Here is an 18572-nt window from a genome sequence, read left to right on the forward strand (position 1 = left end):
CTAATTTAGATGGGTGTATTTTCAGCGAGGTCAACGAGCATAAATGTCCGCGTACGTGAGGCGGCACGCACGCGATCGCCTCCCCGCTAGCTGCAGCCACTGGTGTGATGTGATGGTTGGTATTCCATGCAGCAGCCTCCCACGCGCCACAGCCGCCCACGCGAGGACCTGCGTCACGCAGGCGCGTGGGAGTGAGAGAGAGCGATGTAGCAAGCGCGGAATATCCTAATTCTGGCAGTAGGGGAGTACGCGGAAACCAAATAGTTCGTGTGCGCTGCTTTTGTGTACCTCTGAGCTCCCGCGTTTAACTATAGAGTGTGAGAGGGGATTTATTAACACAGAGCGGGACTACATGCCGGTGAGAGTTTCAACTTGGTCTGGCAGGCTAGCGCACGTAAACACGCTCTCCCCCTGTCAGTTCGACGTCAGGTGAGGCTTCGCGATATTGACTGGACGATTATTTTCAACTTTTCATTAGAATCGTGAAAAAAAGAAGCCCGTCGTGAGCAAGAGACATCTTTGGGAAGCGACAGAGAAGCCAGAGGTAATGCTATATTGCAGACAATCTATAAAATGGCTTTCACACTTAAATGCTGGCTCTTCGTTTATGTCCGCATATTTTGCTGCAACTTCGCCGTCCTGGCGTTGGTCGCCTACAGTAATCCATGTGCGCGGCACCTGTGTGGAGTGTGCGAGCGTACCTGTGCCATTGTTAAGGCAGGAGGCAGAAACGGTGGCAGCACGCGATGGGCGTCATTCGGTAGCGGTGTAAAAACAAGCGTCCCCAGCTTTCGACATCTCTCTAATTCTAGTTTCCATAATGCTCGTCTTGTAGTAACAAAGCCTCTGACACAGGAGAGTTTAATGTGACGCCAAAGATTTGTGTCCAATCTCGAGGGTTTATCTTATTATTATTGTTGTTGTTGTTGTTGTTGTCATTACTAGGAAGATGAGTAAGATGATGCTTACGTGAGTACGTGCTGAGAGTTTGTGTTTGTTGCTGTTTCTGTCAGAGACAATAAAAATTCCCACAAGCAAATATTCATTCCCCTAAGTAAACATTCATTCTGCTTTGGGACAGGTGAGATTGTCTGCCATCGCGTTATTCTTTGAACAATGTTTTTGCATGATGTAACAGGAAATTTGTGCCTTGTGTTTTCTAAGTCATGTGGTCAGATTTGAATAGTATCGAGACTGTTGGATGCTCCCCTCACTCTCCTTCATGATGAGTATGCTGCACTTACTGTATATGTCTGAAAGACAGGCCTCTCTTCCTTCCTTAATTTTCTCCATTTCATTTGCCTACATTTTTGCAGTCTTTAAAAGACAAAGGAAGTAAACTTTATATTTACGGAGATTTTAAAGTTTGCTAATAAGATGATAATGCTTGTTACTCTCCATCATGTGTCATTCAATTCTCGGTGACTTGTGTATAGACCTGAGTCATTTCTTAAATGTATGGTTTTCATAGTGTAGTTGAAGCTTTCTCAAAGAAGATGACACAGTGCTAGGCATAACCAAATGGTGTAAATCAAACTAAAAGGGTAGCATTTTAGCCATTTGAAAACTTATTATTTTAAAGAAATCACACAGGTAATTTGAACATTTTATTTAGATTGAATTGTTAAACACCATAGTGTTGTAGTATCTCCCTTAAAACTATGCAGCCTTTCTTTAGCAGTCTGACCCTGTAGACAACATAGTGTTGTCATCCTCAGTGTGCTGGGTGACTCCATATTCTCAGGCATCTGATCCAACCAACAGACCCATGCAGTGCTTATAGCCAGACTGCATAAAGAAAAAGAAGCTCCTCTTTGACTGTCGTTTCTCACTAGCAGCGTCACTGCATTCAGCGAGCGCGTTATTTATTCTGAGTGATGAGAGTCTGCTGTGGGGCACTGGGAACGCATGCTGAGAGTGCTCAGGCGGTGGTGTGAAGCCCACTCCTCACATCTCATAGAGAGCTCGCACTGTAGGGAGAGAAAGGCAGAGCACAAGAGCTCCATGACTGGAGTGGCCATCCATGCTCATGGTGAATTGGTTTCAACAAGGCCCCCTGCTCTTGGCGCCTTGGCCTTCGTCCTCCGATAGAGAAGTAGGAGTACTGAATGCTTCCAGAGCATTCTTACTAGACTTTGAGCTGTATAAACAGGGTGCTCGCATGTATGTGTGTGTGTGTTCTCATTGTAACTCGCTTCCAGAGAGCCACTGCTTTGAAAAAATGTGCTATTTTCTTCTGTTTCATGTGTTAGTTAAGATGTCCAGTTACGAAGCAGGAAGTTGCCTGTGTCTTATTGTTTTATATATTGTTGTATATCCAGCAAGCATTTGAAGTAAGTGCATTTGTTGAGTTTTTTAATTATTGTAACTGGTGGAGTGGATATTGCTATCTTTCTCTCCATGAGAGAGAGAGAGAGAGAGAGAGAGAGAGAGAGAGAGAGGATCCACCATCACTAATGGAGCTTGTAGTTTTTAGAAGGAAAGGAGGACTAAAACTGTCTAGACAGCATTAATGTCAGTCATTGGTTCTGGGTACAGCAGGGAAATCTCTGTGCATGACGTCCTACCTGTTTCATTATAGGCTCCAAATTGTTTTTTTGTATGGTGCTTCTTTGCACATGAGACTATCTTGGTATTATCCATGAAATGAAAGGAAACATAAATGCACTATGAAACAGAGAGGATTTAAGGCTGTCCATCTCAACAGCACTGATGGCACAAGTTTAAGACAGAAAAGCAGAGAATCTGTGTTAGCCCTCAGTACCTTTATTTTTTTGCTTCTAAAACATGAGTAGTTGTTGAAATGTTATTACGTCGGACAATCGGATAAGACAACGCTGCACTATCACATCCTGATGTTGCATGATTCATGGAATTGTCTAACACCACCAGACGCATTGTCTGTGGTTGCAGTATGATTCAGTTTCGGTCCATATCTGGCAAACTTAAACATGAGGTGTATGTTTTGAAGCTGACTCTGTAAGGACTATGTGATTCCATAACCCTACTAGGACTTTCCCATGGTTACAAACTAAACTGTGCTTACCTATCACTGCTCTCCCACACCACTGCTCTCCCCACATTCTGTGCCCCACCCCGGCCCTGCCAGAGGCCGGCTGGGCTCTGCTGGGCTAGGGATGGCCGCACAGCTAGGATCCCAGCAAGTGGGAACAAACGCGGCCTGTGCTGCTCTGTGAGGGCCAGGCCGCCTACGCGGCCTGCAGAGGTGGAGTGTGGTATGTGAGTCTCCCGACGGCCCAGGAGCCTGACAGGCACGCTCTTATAGTTGCCTCTCGTGGGTACGGCCACATATTTTTGCCATCCCCCGCTGCGGCGTCCTGTCTCTCTCTCTCTCTCTCTCTCTCTCTCTCTCTCTCTCTCTCTCTCTCTTTTCTGTCCCTTTCTTCTTCTTCCCTCCTACACATTACTCCTCATCTTGTTTTCGTCTCCCTCCTTCACATTCCGTGCTCTCCTCCCTCAGGTATGGCGGCGACTTTACCCAGAACCCTCGGGGAGTTGCAGCTCTACCGTATTCTGCAGAGGGCCAACCTGCTGTGCTACTATGACGCCTTCATCCAGCAGGGCGGCGACGACGTACAGCAGCTGTGCGAGGCTGGTGAGGACGAGTTCCTGGAGATCATGGCGCTGGTGGGCATGGCCAGCAAGCCCCTGCATGTCAGACGCCTGCAGAAGGCCCTGCGAGACTGGGTCACCAACCCGGCCCTCTTCAACCAGCCACTGACCTCACTGCCCGTCTGCAGCATCCCCGTCTACAAGCTGCCCGAGGGCTCGCCCACACTGCTGCCTGGAAGCGGTGCCCGAGGAGAGACGCACGTCAAGGTGCCTAAATGCGTGGCGGCTGCCTGTGTGGATCCGGGCAAGGGTGAGGCAGGCAACGGCAGCTCGTCAGCCACCGTATCGCCACTGCAGAGTGGCAGCGAGCCTCGCTTCTGGGCCGGCCATGGCACAGAGAGTGAGCACAGCCTGTCTCCTGCTGACCTTGGCTCACCCTCGTCCCCGCGCGATGCGCTGGAGGCGCTGGACGCTGCCGCCGTGCAGTCCGTAACAGAGTGTGTGGAGCGGATAGCGCAGGCTCTGCCCAAGAGCGACCCCGCTGAGGTCAAAGAGCAGCTCAAGGGCAACAAGAAGCTGGCCAAGATGATCAGCCACATCTTTGACATGAACGAAGAGGACCCACACAGGGAGGAGGAGATCCGCAAGTACAGCGCCATCTATGGCCGATTCGACTCCAAGAGGAAAGATGGCAAACATCTCACGCTACATGAGGTTGTACAAAGAAATGTGTCAGTCATTTGTGTGTAATAACGCGTTAGCGCAGTGCTTTCTCAGCACCTTAAATGTGGCAACTTATGCATAATTTGTGTATAGTTTTTCACACTGAATGATACTGGGCTGTGCTGTTTGCTTTTTACTGGAGCAGCTGCAACGTGTCTCATTTTGTACAGGTCTAAGCACATTTGTTGTTTTGTATTATGATGTTTTATTCTTGTTCATAACATGATTACAAATGGCTTCTAACATGTTTGTCCACAGTTGACGGTAAATGAGGCCGCAGCACAGCTGTGTATGAAGGACGTGGCACTGCTAACACGCAGAGACGAATTATTCGGACTCGCCCGTCAGGTGTCCAGAGAGGTCACCTACAAGTACACCTATAGAACCAGCAAGTAAGTGGCTCCATCAGCACTGGTACGAGTTCTTGGGGTCTGATTTTTAGAAAAGCAGCCTAGTGCTAATAACATCTGACTAGAGTGTCTCTAGTACTTGAACTATCATATTCGCACACTAATGCATACGTCATCATGTTTGTTGTGTTCTTTTGTGGTTACTGAGGCACAAATTTCTAATGTAGTACACATATCTCAGCAAACATCTCCAGCATTGTGGTTTACTGCTTTTTTGACTTCTGTGACAGATATTAGTGGCAATGTATTTTTATTAGTAATAGTTGATGTTGAGTCCTTAGTTAAGCACTTTCCCTTGTACCAATTAGTCCTGTTGTTCAGGCATTACTCTGAGATGGAGATGGCCAGTGAAAGAGTTGTAAGAACCACAGGTAATTTAACCCCTTACTCTCGAAAGAGCTAGTGAGTGCACAATGTTGTTCTTTCTGCTTGAAACTACATCAGTCTACGGAATAATTAAAAGGAGCTACTGTATATTAGACCTTAAAATTATAATAAATAGCCTGGAGTTAAAGGGTTAAAGTGTAGAGCCAGTGTGTGAGCGTGGTTGTGTGAGCGTGGGGGTGTTAGCATGTGGGTGTGTGCATGTGTGGGCGTGTGGAGTATGGCACTTTGTCAGATGTGACACATTTGAGCTTAATCAACGACTCTGAAAAACAGGCCTCACTGAAGCCATGTCCAGGTGTTTCCTGTGCTGCAAACGTGTCATACCAAGGGATGGAAAATTCCACTTTGGCGTTGCATCATTTTTTGTGTGTGTCTCAATGCTTAGAAGTTCACTCGCACCTTTCTTATCAGAGACATCTAATTACACCTTAGGAGGTGAATGTATGTATGACCTAAATCAAATCATGCATGTTAAAGTATTTTGATATGACATTCCTAAAAGGTTTTTTGTACAAGTGCTTTGGTTAGTGAGTCAGGTTACATCCAACCTAAAAGCATTTACTGTGGACAACTGTCATACCTGAGGACAATAGAGAAACTTTTGCTAACAATGCTTGTTCTAACAGTGTTTGTACTAACCAGAGTTTGTCTTTGACAACAGCTCATAATATATTATTAATTACAGTTTTGTTTATGAATATTTAAATGAGCTTTTACTGCTTTGGAGAGCCTTGTAAAGAGTGCTGTATTCTGTCTTGACAGATCTCGGTGTGGTGACAGAGATGAGCCCTCTCCAAAGAGGATTAAAACAGAGGTGAGATAATGTGCCATTTTCACTAACTTCATTATGTTTTGGATAAGCACCAGGCATCTTTTGGTATGACTGCTGATCATAAATTAAAGAGGCTAGAATTCTTACCCCTCATACTGATTGAAGAGTTTGAATTTTGGACCATTATCTGTGCTATCATCTATATACTGAAAATCTGTGGAAGATTGATTTGTTTATGGTTCACCCAGCATTTGGTTCATCAGTTGGTTTGCTAATGTGGGTTACAGTGCTAGCCCCTGGCCCCCCGAACTGTTAACCCCCTCACACTAAAATGCAAGGAGATTGTCGTAGGAGGTAAGATTGACACTGGGTGGGGCCTGTGGCTTTTGTTTGCATAGCTGCCTGTCGGTGTGCTGAACTGTGTGGGAAGGGTTCGCATGGATCGGGGAGGGGGGAGGGGGGGTGCCTCCTTTAGGATTGCGTGTGATGATATGGGGGAAAGGTTAAGCTTTGTAAGAATGGAACAGAGTGGGAATGTTATCCACTCCTTCATTCACACCTTAAAGCCATGCTCCCTCAGCCCATGTGTGCTCCTGGGCGAAGCGGAGCCTGGGTGAAGTGGAGCTCCCTGCCTGCCACAGAGTGCTGAAGAGGCCTTTGTGCTAATGGCAGCTGTCCATTCATGGCTCTCTGGTGACACGATTGGCTGCGATCCAAGTGGCCAATCGCTTGGAAGCATATGTTGTGACCTCCCCAGACGTACAGGCTTGGGTTGGGCGTCCAAACGGGCCACTTTTATCGCACGCTTTCCTTTAAACATGTACTTGGGCATGACCAGCAGGGAAACCTGACACTGGCACCAGCACCAGCTGGGGTTTTGAGCTACTTTACCATAAGAAAGCCTCTCCTTGCATTTACGGAATTTAGCTGACACTTTTATCCAAAGTGTCTTACAATTAGGACTGAATACAACTTGAGCAATTGAGGGCTAAGGGCCTTGCTCAGGGGCCCAACAGTGGCAAACTGGTGGTGGTTGGGCTTGAACTGGCAACCTTCTGATTACTAGTCAAATACCTTAATATTAATCAAATAAAATGTTAATACATTTTTTGTCAATAAAATATTAATGAAAGAAGTCGCCCAGTCTCTGTGGCTGCCCTGGCTCTGTTATGGCATGGAAAAATATGATGTGGAACGCTAACACCCAACCAGGATGTCATGATGTGCATTCATAGATTTGGGAACATTAAAAGGGGTGAGTTAAAAAACAGTTAGCTTTACTAACTTCGAACAAAACCGCTGACTACACTTTTCAAGAATTAGGCCACGCTGACATGCTAGCATGGCTAAAAGTAAATGAAAGACAATGTGGATCAGTTGGTGTGAATTCACTTGTGTAACAGCAACAGGAATGTACTAGCCCTCTTTCATTGTTGTAATTGTTAGTGTTTTAGGCTTTAGTTTTGGGTTTTCTTGCTGTTGAGTAGTGTTCAGTGTTCAAAGGCCATCGCCTTCCCTTAACTAGAATGATTTGTCACTTTCCTCTTTATTTTCACCTTCTTATGATGTCACACAAAAGTACTGCACATCAGGACAGAGACGTACACCATTCAGAACTCTACAAGTAAACAGTGAATTTGAAACAGCTTCATGTTCGTAAAATTTTTAATACTGCAGGAATTTGAGCAGCTCAGAGCTCACACGGGAATGGGTTTTCCATGTTTGCTTCTCACAGCATTTTTACAGTAGATGGTGTTGTGTCTCAAATGATTGACCCCCCCCCCCTGGCCCTGTCCCTGTCTGGCCTCAGCACTACCCACACCACCCGCCCAGCCACGCCAGTGAGAATAGGCCTCTCGCCCACACATGTGCGCAGGCCAGGTTTGAGTGAGCTCAGCTCCGCGCCTACCCAACGGTCTTGAGGTAGATGTGACATCATTACGTAGGCGCACTTGGAATCACCCACACCCATGCATTTGCTCAGATAGCATGTTTTTTTTTTGTTTTTGTTTTTTTTTAAGAGCCAAACCTGACTATACATGTATGCACCACATGCAAACTCACTGACAGACACATGTGCGCGCGCGCACGCACGCACAAACACACACACTCCTTTGTTAGGTGGGTGAGGGGTATCTGTTTTGTCATGTACTGATAGCAGAGAAGGGGAAAAAACACTGTTATAATGCGAGAAGCTGCATAAACCCCTGAAACCCCATTAAACGTGTTTCTCAACTAAAGTACAATTAAACACAGTTAGGTAATAGAAAAAAATATACTGTAGAAAAACAAAATTTTTGTAATAGGAAATATTTCATTTTCAGGGATTGGTCTTTTCACTGACATCTCATCAAAAATTCATTTTGCATGAAATTTACATGTAAAGTATTTATATTGTTTAACACTTCATTTAGAAATTGCAATTCCCCAGGTATTTTTTTAAAGATGGAGTTACATATTTCATATCACAACACATGTGACTTTCATGATGACTTTCATAACACTATCAAATGTGTAAGCTGTACAGAAAACAAAACAAAACCCAGAACCCACCAAGCACTTCATTTAAAGTCATGTGAATTTAGTGTCATCTCAGAATGCAGTTTAGAAAACAGTTTAGAAAAACCTTTTTTGACTGTGGAAAAGCCAGAATTGAGCTTCTGAGGTGTGGTTATATTACGTCATTGCTGCCTCCTGAACACTGGAGAACCTGCGTCAGAACACTAGTTATGAGTTAAAGACAGTAACCCCACCCCCGTAATCTGTACACACACAACCCACACACAGAGGGTGTCTTTTGTGATCAGCAGCCATGGCAACCGAAGCACACTCGAATATCAACATTAGACAAGTTCAACCTCAGCGTCAGAGCAATTTGGATTGAGTAACAGAACATGTCGTACAAAACTCCCTCAGTCAGTCAGCAGTGCATTTATGGTCACACCTTCCTCTCCTCTTGTTTGAGATTCTGTGTGTAGGAAATCTTTTAGAAGACTTGACCTTTTTACTGCTAATGAATTCTAAGTTTATTCTCATGTGATTAACTAACATCATGGCATCGTGCAGGATTTGGTAAAATGCCAAATGCCTGAAAAAGCTTCAGCGCTATCTCTTGGAGCTTACCTGTTGCTCACTGACTGCTGCTTCCACTCAGAATGGATTAATATATGATTAATATGGATTAATATAGTCTTCACAACATTGATACATTTTTGGTGAACCTTTAGAGTTGGTGTGTTAAACTCAAGTGCCAAAAGTTTAAAGTACTACAGAGTTTAGTACTTTTTCCACTTTGATGCACCCAATTCAGCTCATGAAGGACTCAATAATTAGCAGATGGCTGTGGCAGGTATGTTAAATAAGGGAAATCCCCAACTGTGCAGTGGTATACACTGGGAAACAAAATGGTGGATGAGTGTAATGAGGTGGTGTCTGTGCATGTTCTTGTCCTGCAGGAAGGATTCTTTGACCTGCAGGAGGCACTGCAAGCAATCCACATGCGTCAGGAGACACTCAGAGAGCAGCTGGCCCAAGCTAGATCCAAAGGAGAAGAGACAGTTTCGCGAAACATCCAGGTGACTGATGCAAGATCATGGTGTGTGTGTTTGTGGGACGCTAATACTCATAGGCAGCTTTCTGACGCTCTGTGTGTGTGTGTGTGTGTGTGTGTGTGTGTGTGTGTGTGTGTGTGTGTGTGTGTGTGTGTGTGTGTGTGTGTGTGTGTGTGTGTCTGCCACATATGAATCATCTAGACATCCTGAGTTTCATATGTTCTTGGGGTCTTTGGGCAGGGCTCTGTGACCGAGTGCAGGGTTGGGGTAAACTGTGCAGCGATTCAAACTACAAGTCAGCATTACAATATTAGTTCTGTCTTCACACAGCAGATGAGAGAGGCTATGGTATCACATGACAAAACAGTCACTGTTTATGGATCAAATACTTTTAAGGGTCTATTAAACCCCCAAATAAGTTATTTTTTAAATGCATATTTTTATTATTATTTTAAGTACATTTAAAATAAAAACTTGTATGTACATTAACCAGTACTGATCTGTATAGTCTGGATATATGAATAGGGAACAATTCAAAGATGATTCCATTCCACTGTTTAAAAAGCACCATTCCACTTTGATTTTAAGATGACTAACAGTAATCAGTTTGAAGAAGTTCCTAATTTGGGATCTCTCTGAACTTCTCTGAAACAAACAACACTAATCTACATGACTCTGTGCTCATGGCCAGCAAAACCCTGTCCCTGCAGTCATCTCAACGTCGATTTGTCTAGCAGGGTTTCAGAACATAGTCACTCGTTAAATTGATGTTAGCTTTGTTGGGAATACATTAGCTAATTATCTTTTGTGAATACATAAACTCTTTTATGTTAACTTATGAGAGGAGGAAGGCTTAATTTTATAGTCTAAAATAGATTATATATATACTTCATCACTGCAAAACATGGTTAAGTAGACATTAATTCAAATTGTACAGGAATCATGAGTCAGTAATAACTGTAAATCAGCATTGTAAGGGAGCAATGAGATTTGATGACTCCTTCAACATCTAACTACCTTGCAGGTTATCAGCTAGGAGTGGGGCTGCAGTCAGTGCTTAAAGATGGTGTTTGCCTAGTAGGATTGTCATTCTGTTGCTCAAAATTGAAGGCCATGTTGCTTGTCAATGTGAAATTGCAGATGTTATCAGAAAGCTAGTATGAATCATCTTAATAAATTAGGAATTGTCAGAAAAAAACAAAAAACCCTTCTTGTGCATGTGTTTGGGCCTGGTAAATTGCTGCAGCTGCTTTGCCATTGCTATTCAGTGTGTGCACTCTTCAGATGTCCATTACAAATTACTCTGTCCCCAGTCCACTAAAACACAGTGTGCTCTTCCTGATGCACTGTCCTCTGATACACTGTGGTAGGGCAGAAGTAGCTCAGTGGTTAAGGTACTTGACTTGTAAGGTTGCTGGTTCAAGCCGCACCACTGCCAAGGTGCCACTGTTGGGCCCCTGAGCAAGGCTCTTAACCCTCAATTGCTCAAGTTGTACTCAGTCATAATTGTAAGTTGCTTTTATCCAAAGTGTCAGCTAAATGCCATTAATGTAAATGTAGGCTCAGCTGGAGCGTCTGCTGGCCAAGCAGATGGAGATCCTGCATGATGCGGCAACACAGGACCGTCTGCAGACCCTGGAGTGGAGGGTGCCAACCCTCAAGCACAGCGCAGAGAGACAGAGTGCCAACGGTGTGTCCAGCAGCAGTGAGAAAGCAGCTGAGCAGCATGGTGAGCTGAGTGACCCCTGCTGGAGGTTGAGCCACTGCCCTGGCTTTAGGGCAGTTAAAATTTTACACAAACAATGGCGGTTGTTATGGTGCTGGTGATTGTTGTTTTTCCGATGGTCTCAAAACTGTCCAAAGCATCAGCGTTTCAGAATGCTGAAACGTTCTGAAATGCTGATGCTTTGTATAAATATCATGCTGTTTCAAGCAAGTCATATAGAAACCGAAAGCAAGGCGAACTGATTTGATTTTATTTCGCTTCCTGAACTACAAATGCTCACATGGCATAAGGGGGAAGTTAGTTTCTCCCTCTCTCTCTCTCTCTCTCTCTCTCTCTCTCTCTCTCTCTCTCTCTATATATATATATATATATATATATATATAGAGAGAGAGAGAGAGAGAGAGAGAGAGAGAGAGAGAGCTAAAATCAAAATTGTATTAAAAAAAAGGGTCATCTGCTACAAAAGAGCACATTGGAGGGAAAAGAAAACAGTTATTTCTGCTCTGTAAACTGAAAGAGGAAACTGAGTTAACCTGGACTGACCATTCAGAGGATTGAGTGGACACATTGCACTGGCCAGGGCATGATGTGTTAAGTAGTTGTTGTTGCTCAGATGATGCGGTAGCTTGCATCACCTGCTCCATGTCCCTCTGGGTCATCCTCTCACTTTCTCTCCTCTTCACACGCCCTGTTTATCTTTCTTCCCCTCTCTGTCTCTTCACTCTTCACTGTTTCTGTGTTCTTTTTTTTCTGATTCGTGGCAGGTATTTCATTTCAGATGCTCCGGAAGCAGAGTAGTGGGGTTGGGTCAGGGTCTGGTTAGATGAGGTGCAGGTGGACGTGGGTTGCAGTGGGATAGAGATTATATTATCTGCACTTGACCTGAAAATATCTTAAACTAGAAAACGAATAGGTTTATGCTCCTAATGAGACGTTAAACTCTTTAAACAGTTTGTGACAACCTAGAGCTGTGCTTTTGCTGTGTATTTTATAATTTATATTCCTTTGGTATTTAAACTGCAGAAGATATGTGTGGACAAAATGTGTGAGTGTTAAAGTTGAATGAAACTGTCTTGCAGTATTTATGGTGTTTGTCTAGGGAGTTTCCCACTGTGTGAACAGGCCGGCCTTCCTCCCCATTCCAATAAATACCTCCTTCATGAACTCTGCTACGCGACCTCTTCATATCCCAGCATGCACTCTGAGTGGGCGTCAGAGAGAGAGAGAGAGAGAGAGAGAGAGAGGAAAAGAAAAAAAGGAGAGGGAGATTAGGGAGGAAGTGAGATAAAGGGAGAGGTTGGGGAGAGAGAGAGAGGGGTGGGGTGAGAATGAGTGAGAAAGGAAAGAGGGGAGTTTGAGTGGGTAGACAGATGGAGGAGAGGCAGGGTGAGGGAGAGTTTTGGCTTTGTCCTCAGGCCTTGTTTGTCTCTCGGCAGGTTGAACTGAATCGGTGCCATCCGTGATTAAAGAGCTGTGTGTTAACATCAGCTGAAAGCCATTAGTCAGAGAGCAGTACGCAGTAACGTGCGCACTCAGAAGACAGCCGTGAACTCAGGCAGAACAGGTTAACACGCCATGCGTAAACGGGGGAGGGAGTCATGGGGAGGCACGGTGGCGGCTGACTGATCGGATGTGTGCTTGTGCTACCGTGGGGATCTGGAGGCAGTGTTCTCAGGTCATTGTGCCGTCTGCGTTGGCTGTTTGTAATGGCAGAAATAGGTGCACTCAGATTATGTTGAGATCAGCAGCATCTGTAAGTGTGTGTGTGTGTGTGTGTGTGTGTGTGTGTGTGTGTGTATAAATGTGTGTGTATATAAGTGTGTTTAAGTAAGGATTCTTTTTGTTTCTTTTCTTGGTGGTAGGCAGTTTGTGTTTTAGATGTTAGCCAACTTTGTTGCAGAGACAGATTGCATTCTACAGTAATAAGACACATAATAATAATAATAATAATAATAATAATAATACAATGCTGCATTGCTGGAGCACAGAAAGTTTACTAAGAAATAAGAGTGTTTGTGTATGTGTGTAGGTGAGAGGCCACTGAACCTGCGGGTGACAGGTCAGAGGTCAGGGATGTCAGAGGGAGATACGCCACTGGGAAAACAGCTGGCCAATGAGCTGAAGAGACATCATCATCAAGCTAATGCTGAGAGCAAGGCAGCAGCTGCCACAGGTGTGTTTGTGTGTGCATGTGAGTGTTTGTGTGTGGTCTCGCGCATAAATTAGTCTTCCCCAAGAATTACATGATGCATGTCACTTCAACACTCTCTCTCTCTCTTACTCTCTCTCTCTCTCACACAGACACACACACACACACACACACACACAGTCATCTACCAAATCTTTACAACCTTTACTTAGTCATATAGGATGATTGGTGGTCAGGGCTGTATGCCAGTTTCTGGTTTATTCTCCTTGTTTCTTTGATCCTCCAAATATGGCAATAATATATGAGATATATACATTTTGGAGTATTTTCAAAACCTTTCTATGTTTCTAACATGAATGTCATGTTCAATCAAGAAGAATAGCTGAATGCTCTTTCAGAAATGATCGCGGCCATATTTTGAATGTTATCTAATGTTTAATTATCTCCATTTCCAGAAAACGGTGGTGGAGCAGACACAACTCTGCGTGCCCTCAATCTGTCAGAAAAGAAGACCATCAAATCAGAACCTGAAGATTCCAGATAGCAGACCAGAAGTTATTTCTTTGGATTCCGTAATGAACTCTGTTGTCTGTCAGTTGAATACTAAAAGGAGCACAACTACAGTAGAGCCTTAATAACCGATGTTGCCTCAAAATAGATTTTCTTTTCTTTAGTTCAAACCTTTTGTTTTGCCAAAGCACCTAGAGCCCTTATTTTCACCCCAGATAGACTCACAGAATGTGTGTTGTCACTGACTGTACACGCAAACTGCTTCTCTCACTCGCTCCCTGTCTTTTCCTCACTCGCTTTTTTTTTTTAAACTCATTTTCTCTCACTTTCTGATTGGCATGGACCACAGTGTCCGCTACTTGTACATACATTTGTTCATACATGGAAAATGTTAAGATGATGTTATTTAAATACAGTTTGTGTGATGTGTATATATGAATGCATGTCAAATATTATTGTTCCATTGAAAACGAGGGTGGCAGTTTTTGCAAGAACACAGCAACTTGCTGTTATTCATTCCAATGATCCCTTTTGTGGAATTTCACTGTAAAGGACCTTAACTACTCTAGTTCAATGCATCTTCTGTCAGAGGCCACTATAGCAACTGAAATTATCTGGTTTTATGTCTTTGGTGCTATGGTTGAGTTGACCCACACAGAAGAAGTATAATGCTTAAAATAAAATATGTTAGCTTTACACAAACATAAAAGTAGTGAAAACCTTTACAGCTTTCGCATCTGTCTGTAATGCAGTGTAATATTTAATTATTGTAGTCAACAATAAGCACAAGCATCCAGCTGATTGACTACTTTGCTAGGGGTGTTTTAAAAAAAAAACAAAACAGTAACAATATTCCCATCTTGTGCGCAGCTAACAAATAGTTGTGTAAATACTTTTTATAATAATAAATAGTATTAATGTTTATTTTATTGCCCCCCACCCTAAAAACCTTTCTGCTTATGAAACAAACATTCAGTAGAGAGACATGTTTACTTTTACAGTGTTTTGACTATTAATCTTTTCAAAACTTCAAGGTGTTTTGCAGCTTGTTAGCTCACATAGTTGCCATATGTGCAAAATGTTCCAAGGACATAAAAAAAGAGGAACAGAATCTTTTTAGGACTGAAACTTCAGGGCGGCATCACCGCATCATCCAAACCGTCGTCTTACATAATCTATTATAAAACGTAATACCAAGTATCTAGTAGTAGAGCAATACCGAATAGCTGTTGTTACTAAACCCAGTGAAAGTGTCTAGTTGTCCCAGTCCTTGGGCTGTTTACTGTACAGTACTGTATTTGTACTCTGTGTTTAGTAGTGTAAAAATAGTCTTAGATTCAGCTGATGTACAAATGTTTGTCACTGATATGCACTAGTGTTTTATTCTAAATGTGTTTTTACAATTTGCATCCTTACTTAACATTTCCCGTGTTTTTCCAATGGTGAAACCTTTTATTTTCTGTTAGAGGTTGTACTGTGTGAATCGGCTGAATGCCCTTCATTTTGCCTTTAGTACCATTCTTTATGTAGTTTCCAGCTCCCACGTGACGTGCAGTAGAAACAAACAAACAATCAGGTTTCCCACAGTCATATGGGTATGTAACGTGGTGTCAAGCTAACATATGAGCTGTGTTTGTGTTGTTGATGAATACCTCTGTGAGAACAACCGATTGATCCTCACGTCCAAATCCTACACTTCAGTGTTTTGAAGGGCAAAGTGGAGAAGTTGTCTGTACTCTTATTTTTGTATGATTCCTTTCAGAAACTGAAGACCTAAGTATGCAAAATCTTTGTTAATTTAAGTGCCATTTTAAATATAGTTTTTAAATATGTGGTAAGCCTGATTTGTCAGAGGATGATACAGCTCTGCAAATGGTTAATGGCAAAAGGTTACAATTGTAAATTATTAAAGTTTTAATTATTGTGTAATTTACCTGCATTTTGATATTATTAAGGTGTTTTAATGTTTCAACTGGTTTTGCCTTAGTTTAACAACATTCCATGGGTCAAGTGTAATAGTAACTCAATGCTGATCTAGGATTAGTTTTGCGATTAATGACATGACTATCATGGTGTAGACAGCAGTTAGCTGATCCTGGATCAGTATTCTTACAGAGAGATGCTTGATACATATGGGCCCAGCATAAAATCTTCATAAAGCTGAGCCTGCTTTCCCAGCAGTGGTAGCTTCTTCTTCTTCTTCTTCTTCTTCTTCTTCTTCTCTCTCTCTCTCTCTCTCTCTCTCTCTCTCTCTCTCTCTCTCTCTCTCTCTCTCTCTCTGTGTTTTTTCATTAATGAAATGTGACAAACCTGGTGGTTTTGTGTAAACTGTGAGGCATATGTCAGATTTTCGGATTTCAGAGCACTAGAGACATTTTCCTAGTTTGGGGGAAAGAACAGTTTTGATCAGATTGGTTATCACTGACACCAACATGCAATGACCTATATGTCAGAACATATCTAGACTCCTACATTTGTCCCTTGCTTGTTTCTGTCATTTAAGACAATGATCTCTTTAATCTTTGTTTGTGCTTTGTAGAATAGAATAATGCATTTTGGACTGTGGGATGAAACGGTGTTTCAATAGGCTTTGTTCTCATCACTGTCTGAGTAAAGAATACATTATTAGGATATGCAGTAGTCATGCACCTCTTGTTTTGTAAACACTAATATATTTAATTTGTTATACAGCACACAAACATTAAACTCTATTTTTTTGAGATGTGACTGTGGTGCTACTTTCCTGACTTATAGTAAAAAAAAAAAAAAAAGGTTTAAACTTGCATTTATGTCATTATGTTTAGTTGGACCAGAATGGTTCAACAGCTTAGAACTTAATTCCCTCTTGCCTTTTTATCAGTTAAATTCAGACTTTGTAGTTTCGTTGAATTTGTAGGAAAAACGGCCTTTTAGCTCCCTTATGAACAGTTTCAGAAGAGAAGGACGGAAACAATATGAGCGTGCAATCTTGATGTCCTTAAAACATTTGTAAATCAACTACACAATATAAATGTTGCAATTCTTCTACATTTGATAGCGTACAATCGTACTATGTGCCATGCGTTTGCATGTACTTCTAGTTGTATTAGTCTCTTAGATGTAATGCGAAACAAATCAACATCTGTGGATCTGTGCATCTCGCGGCCCCCGAAACTTGGGGCCCCCCTTTTTGACACATGTCCGTCGTTCGAATGTGCTCGGTGACTTGGGATGACGAGGCGGACGGTGTGTGGGTCGTAGTGTCTTCACCTCTAATCATTTGCGTGTATATCATATTTACACATATCGAAAGTGCTAAAATGACTCACATATGCGTACTTTCATCGGTTTTTTTTTCCTTCATTTTGTTGCACGTAAGCTGCACTTCCCTGGGTCTAAACCCTGCGCAGATAAGCGCCCCCGCATACCGCCCACAGGATCCCGCAGCCTAGGCCCGACATGACGTCTTCCCCCGGGTATGTCATACATAGGTCGCCATTGCGCGCCTATCCGTGGGCAGCTTCAGAGGCGGTGGGAGGGACGTGGCGCTGAGACAAACAGCAACGAACAAGGCGTGAGAGTAGTCATCCTCGTTTTAACTGCGTGTGAGACCGACAGCTTTCGCGAGCGTGTGGGTGGCTGCGAATTATCTTGTCCTCTATTTCTGTAGGATAAAGGACTTTGAATTTGTATAATCCGTGTGACAAATAAACCTGAGCCGCAGAGAAGTCGGCGCGCGCTCGTTGGAAACTGCGAGAGCCTGTTTTAATTGCGCCCGTTAGGGTACCCGCAAGCGCGACTCCCACATGTCTTCGCTCTCCATGGTTCTCCTATTAACAGTTCTTGCTCCTAATAACAGACGGTCTGTGCACAGAATATGTCACCTCATCTGAAAACGAGACTCTTTTTCTGCAGCAGTTTGCTTCACTTTGAGGTCTGTCACTAGAGTATTCGGCAGTTTTTGTGTGGGTGGCAGGTGGGCTAAATCTCTTTGTGTATGATTTTACCTTTGTGTGTGTGTGTGTGTGTGTGTAATACGCAAAGTAACATTAATGAGTTTTAAATAAAAAGTGTCACTAAAGAGGTTTTGCTGCCTGATGGCAATAGTAGATGCAATCTGTAACAATTTCAACACAAATGATAAGCACTGTTTCTGACCTCATTCAGCCATTCATTTTCATGCTTCTGACTGTGCTTATGTGCTTGCAGTTGCACAGCTGTTCAACAGTGTTATGCTGCCTGCTGCAATTGCTTTACAGTGGGATTCACTAACCTAGCCTGTGAAGTTTATGTCTAGATGGTTCAACTTCATTATGACACAGCCAGACAGGAAGCTTGTATAGGACAATTCCAGACTGTAAGCAGGATTTTTGTGGGCAGGAGTCTGACACCAGTCTGGCTCCAGGCAAACATCTCACACCACATAAAGGGAAATGTCTGGTTACAATATGTCTGTCAACAACAGCTGAAGAAAATGATGGCCTGCAATTGACATGGAAGTTATAAAAATATGTTAATTAGTTTAGGCAGTAGATAACACTAAAAAAGAAATGGCAATATACTTAAAACAGAATTTTAAACCTCACTGAATCAGTGTGTACCCAATACCTATAACAACACAGTCATTTACTGTCTCATAAAGCCTGAAAGCATGTGTGCAGTAAGCCTGTTTTGTAGAATCAAACTGAAAGTGATCTCAGCATCACTTCCAGTAGGGACAGCTAAGCAGAGATGTTGTTTCAGGCCCATACCTAGGCGGCCCCTAAACAGCAGCAGAACAGTGGCCTACTCT

At 43.0% G+C, this 18572-nt stretch overlaps 1 protein-coding gene across 2 annotated transcripts; it reads left to right on the top strand.

Annotated features, from left to right (window-relative positions):
* Positions 1–230: 230 nt before the first annotated feature.
* On the top strand, positions 231–16521 carry nab1b (NGFI-A binding protein 1b (EGR1 binding protein 1)). 2 transcript variants are annotated; one of them, XM_027016449.2, is made up of 8 exons: positions 231–544; positions 3482–4287; positions 4555–4688; positions 5856–5907; positions 9321–9440; positions 10977–11145; positions 13172–13315; positions 13747–16521. In XM_027016449.2, exons 2-8 carry the CDS (start codon positions 3484–3486, stop codon positions 13833–13835), a joined length of 1512 nt encoding a protein of 503 aa, XP_026872250.2. In that variant the 5' UTR covers positions 231–544; positions 3482–3483; the 3' UTR covers positions 13836–16521. The 2 variants fall into 2 exon arrangements, with proteins under 2 accessions (XP_026872250.2, XP_035379599.1); XM_035523706.1 differs by lacking the exon at positions 13747–16521 and adding an exon at positions 5028–5077 and having other exon boundaries at positions 13172–13273.
* Positions 16522–18572: the final 2051 nt, after the last annotated feature.

This window comes from Electrophorus electricus, chromosome 2 (assembly GCF_013358815.1).
Source record: "Electrophorus electricus isolate fEleEle1 chromosome 2, fEleEle1.pri, whole genome shotgun sequence".
In the NCBI taxonomy this organism is placed as follows: domain Eukaryota; kingdom Metazoa; phylum Chordata; class Actinopteri; order Gymnotiformes; family Gymnotidae; genus Electrophorus; species Electrophorus electricus.

What these genes read in the sequence shown, in the direction of transcription:
- nab1b (XM_027016449.2), top strand. Translation starts at nt 3,484, where the DNA reads ATGGCGGCGACTTTACCCAGAACCCTCGGGGAGTTGCAGCTCTACCGT. An exon ending in TACACCTATAGAACCAGCAA is followed by an intron (nt 4,689 to 5,855) that starts GTAAGTGGCTCC and finishes CTGTCTTGACAG; the next exon opens with ATCTCGGTGTGGTGACAGAG. An exon ending in CAGTTTCGCGAAACATCCAG is followed by an intron (nt 9,441 to 10,976) that starts GTGACTGATGCA and finishes ATGTAAATGTAG; the next exon opens with GCTCAGCTGGAGCGTCTGCT.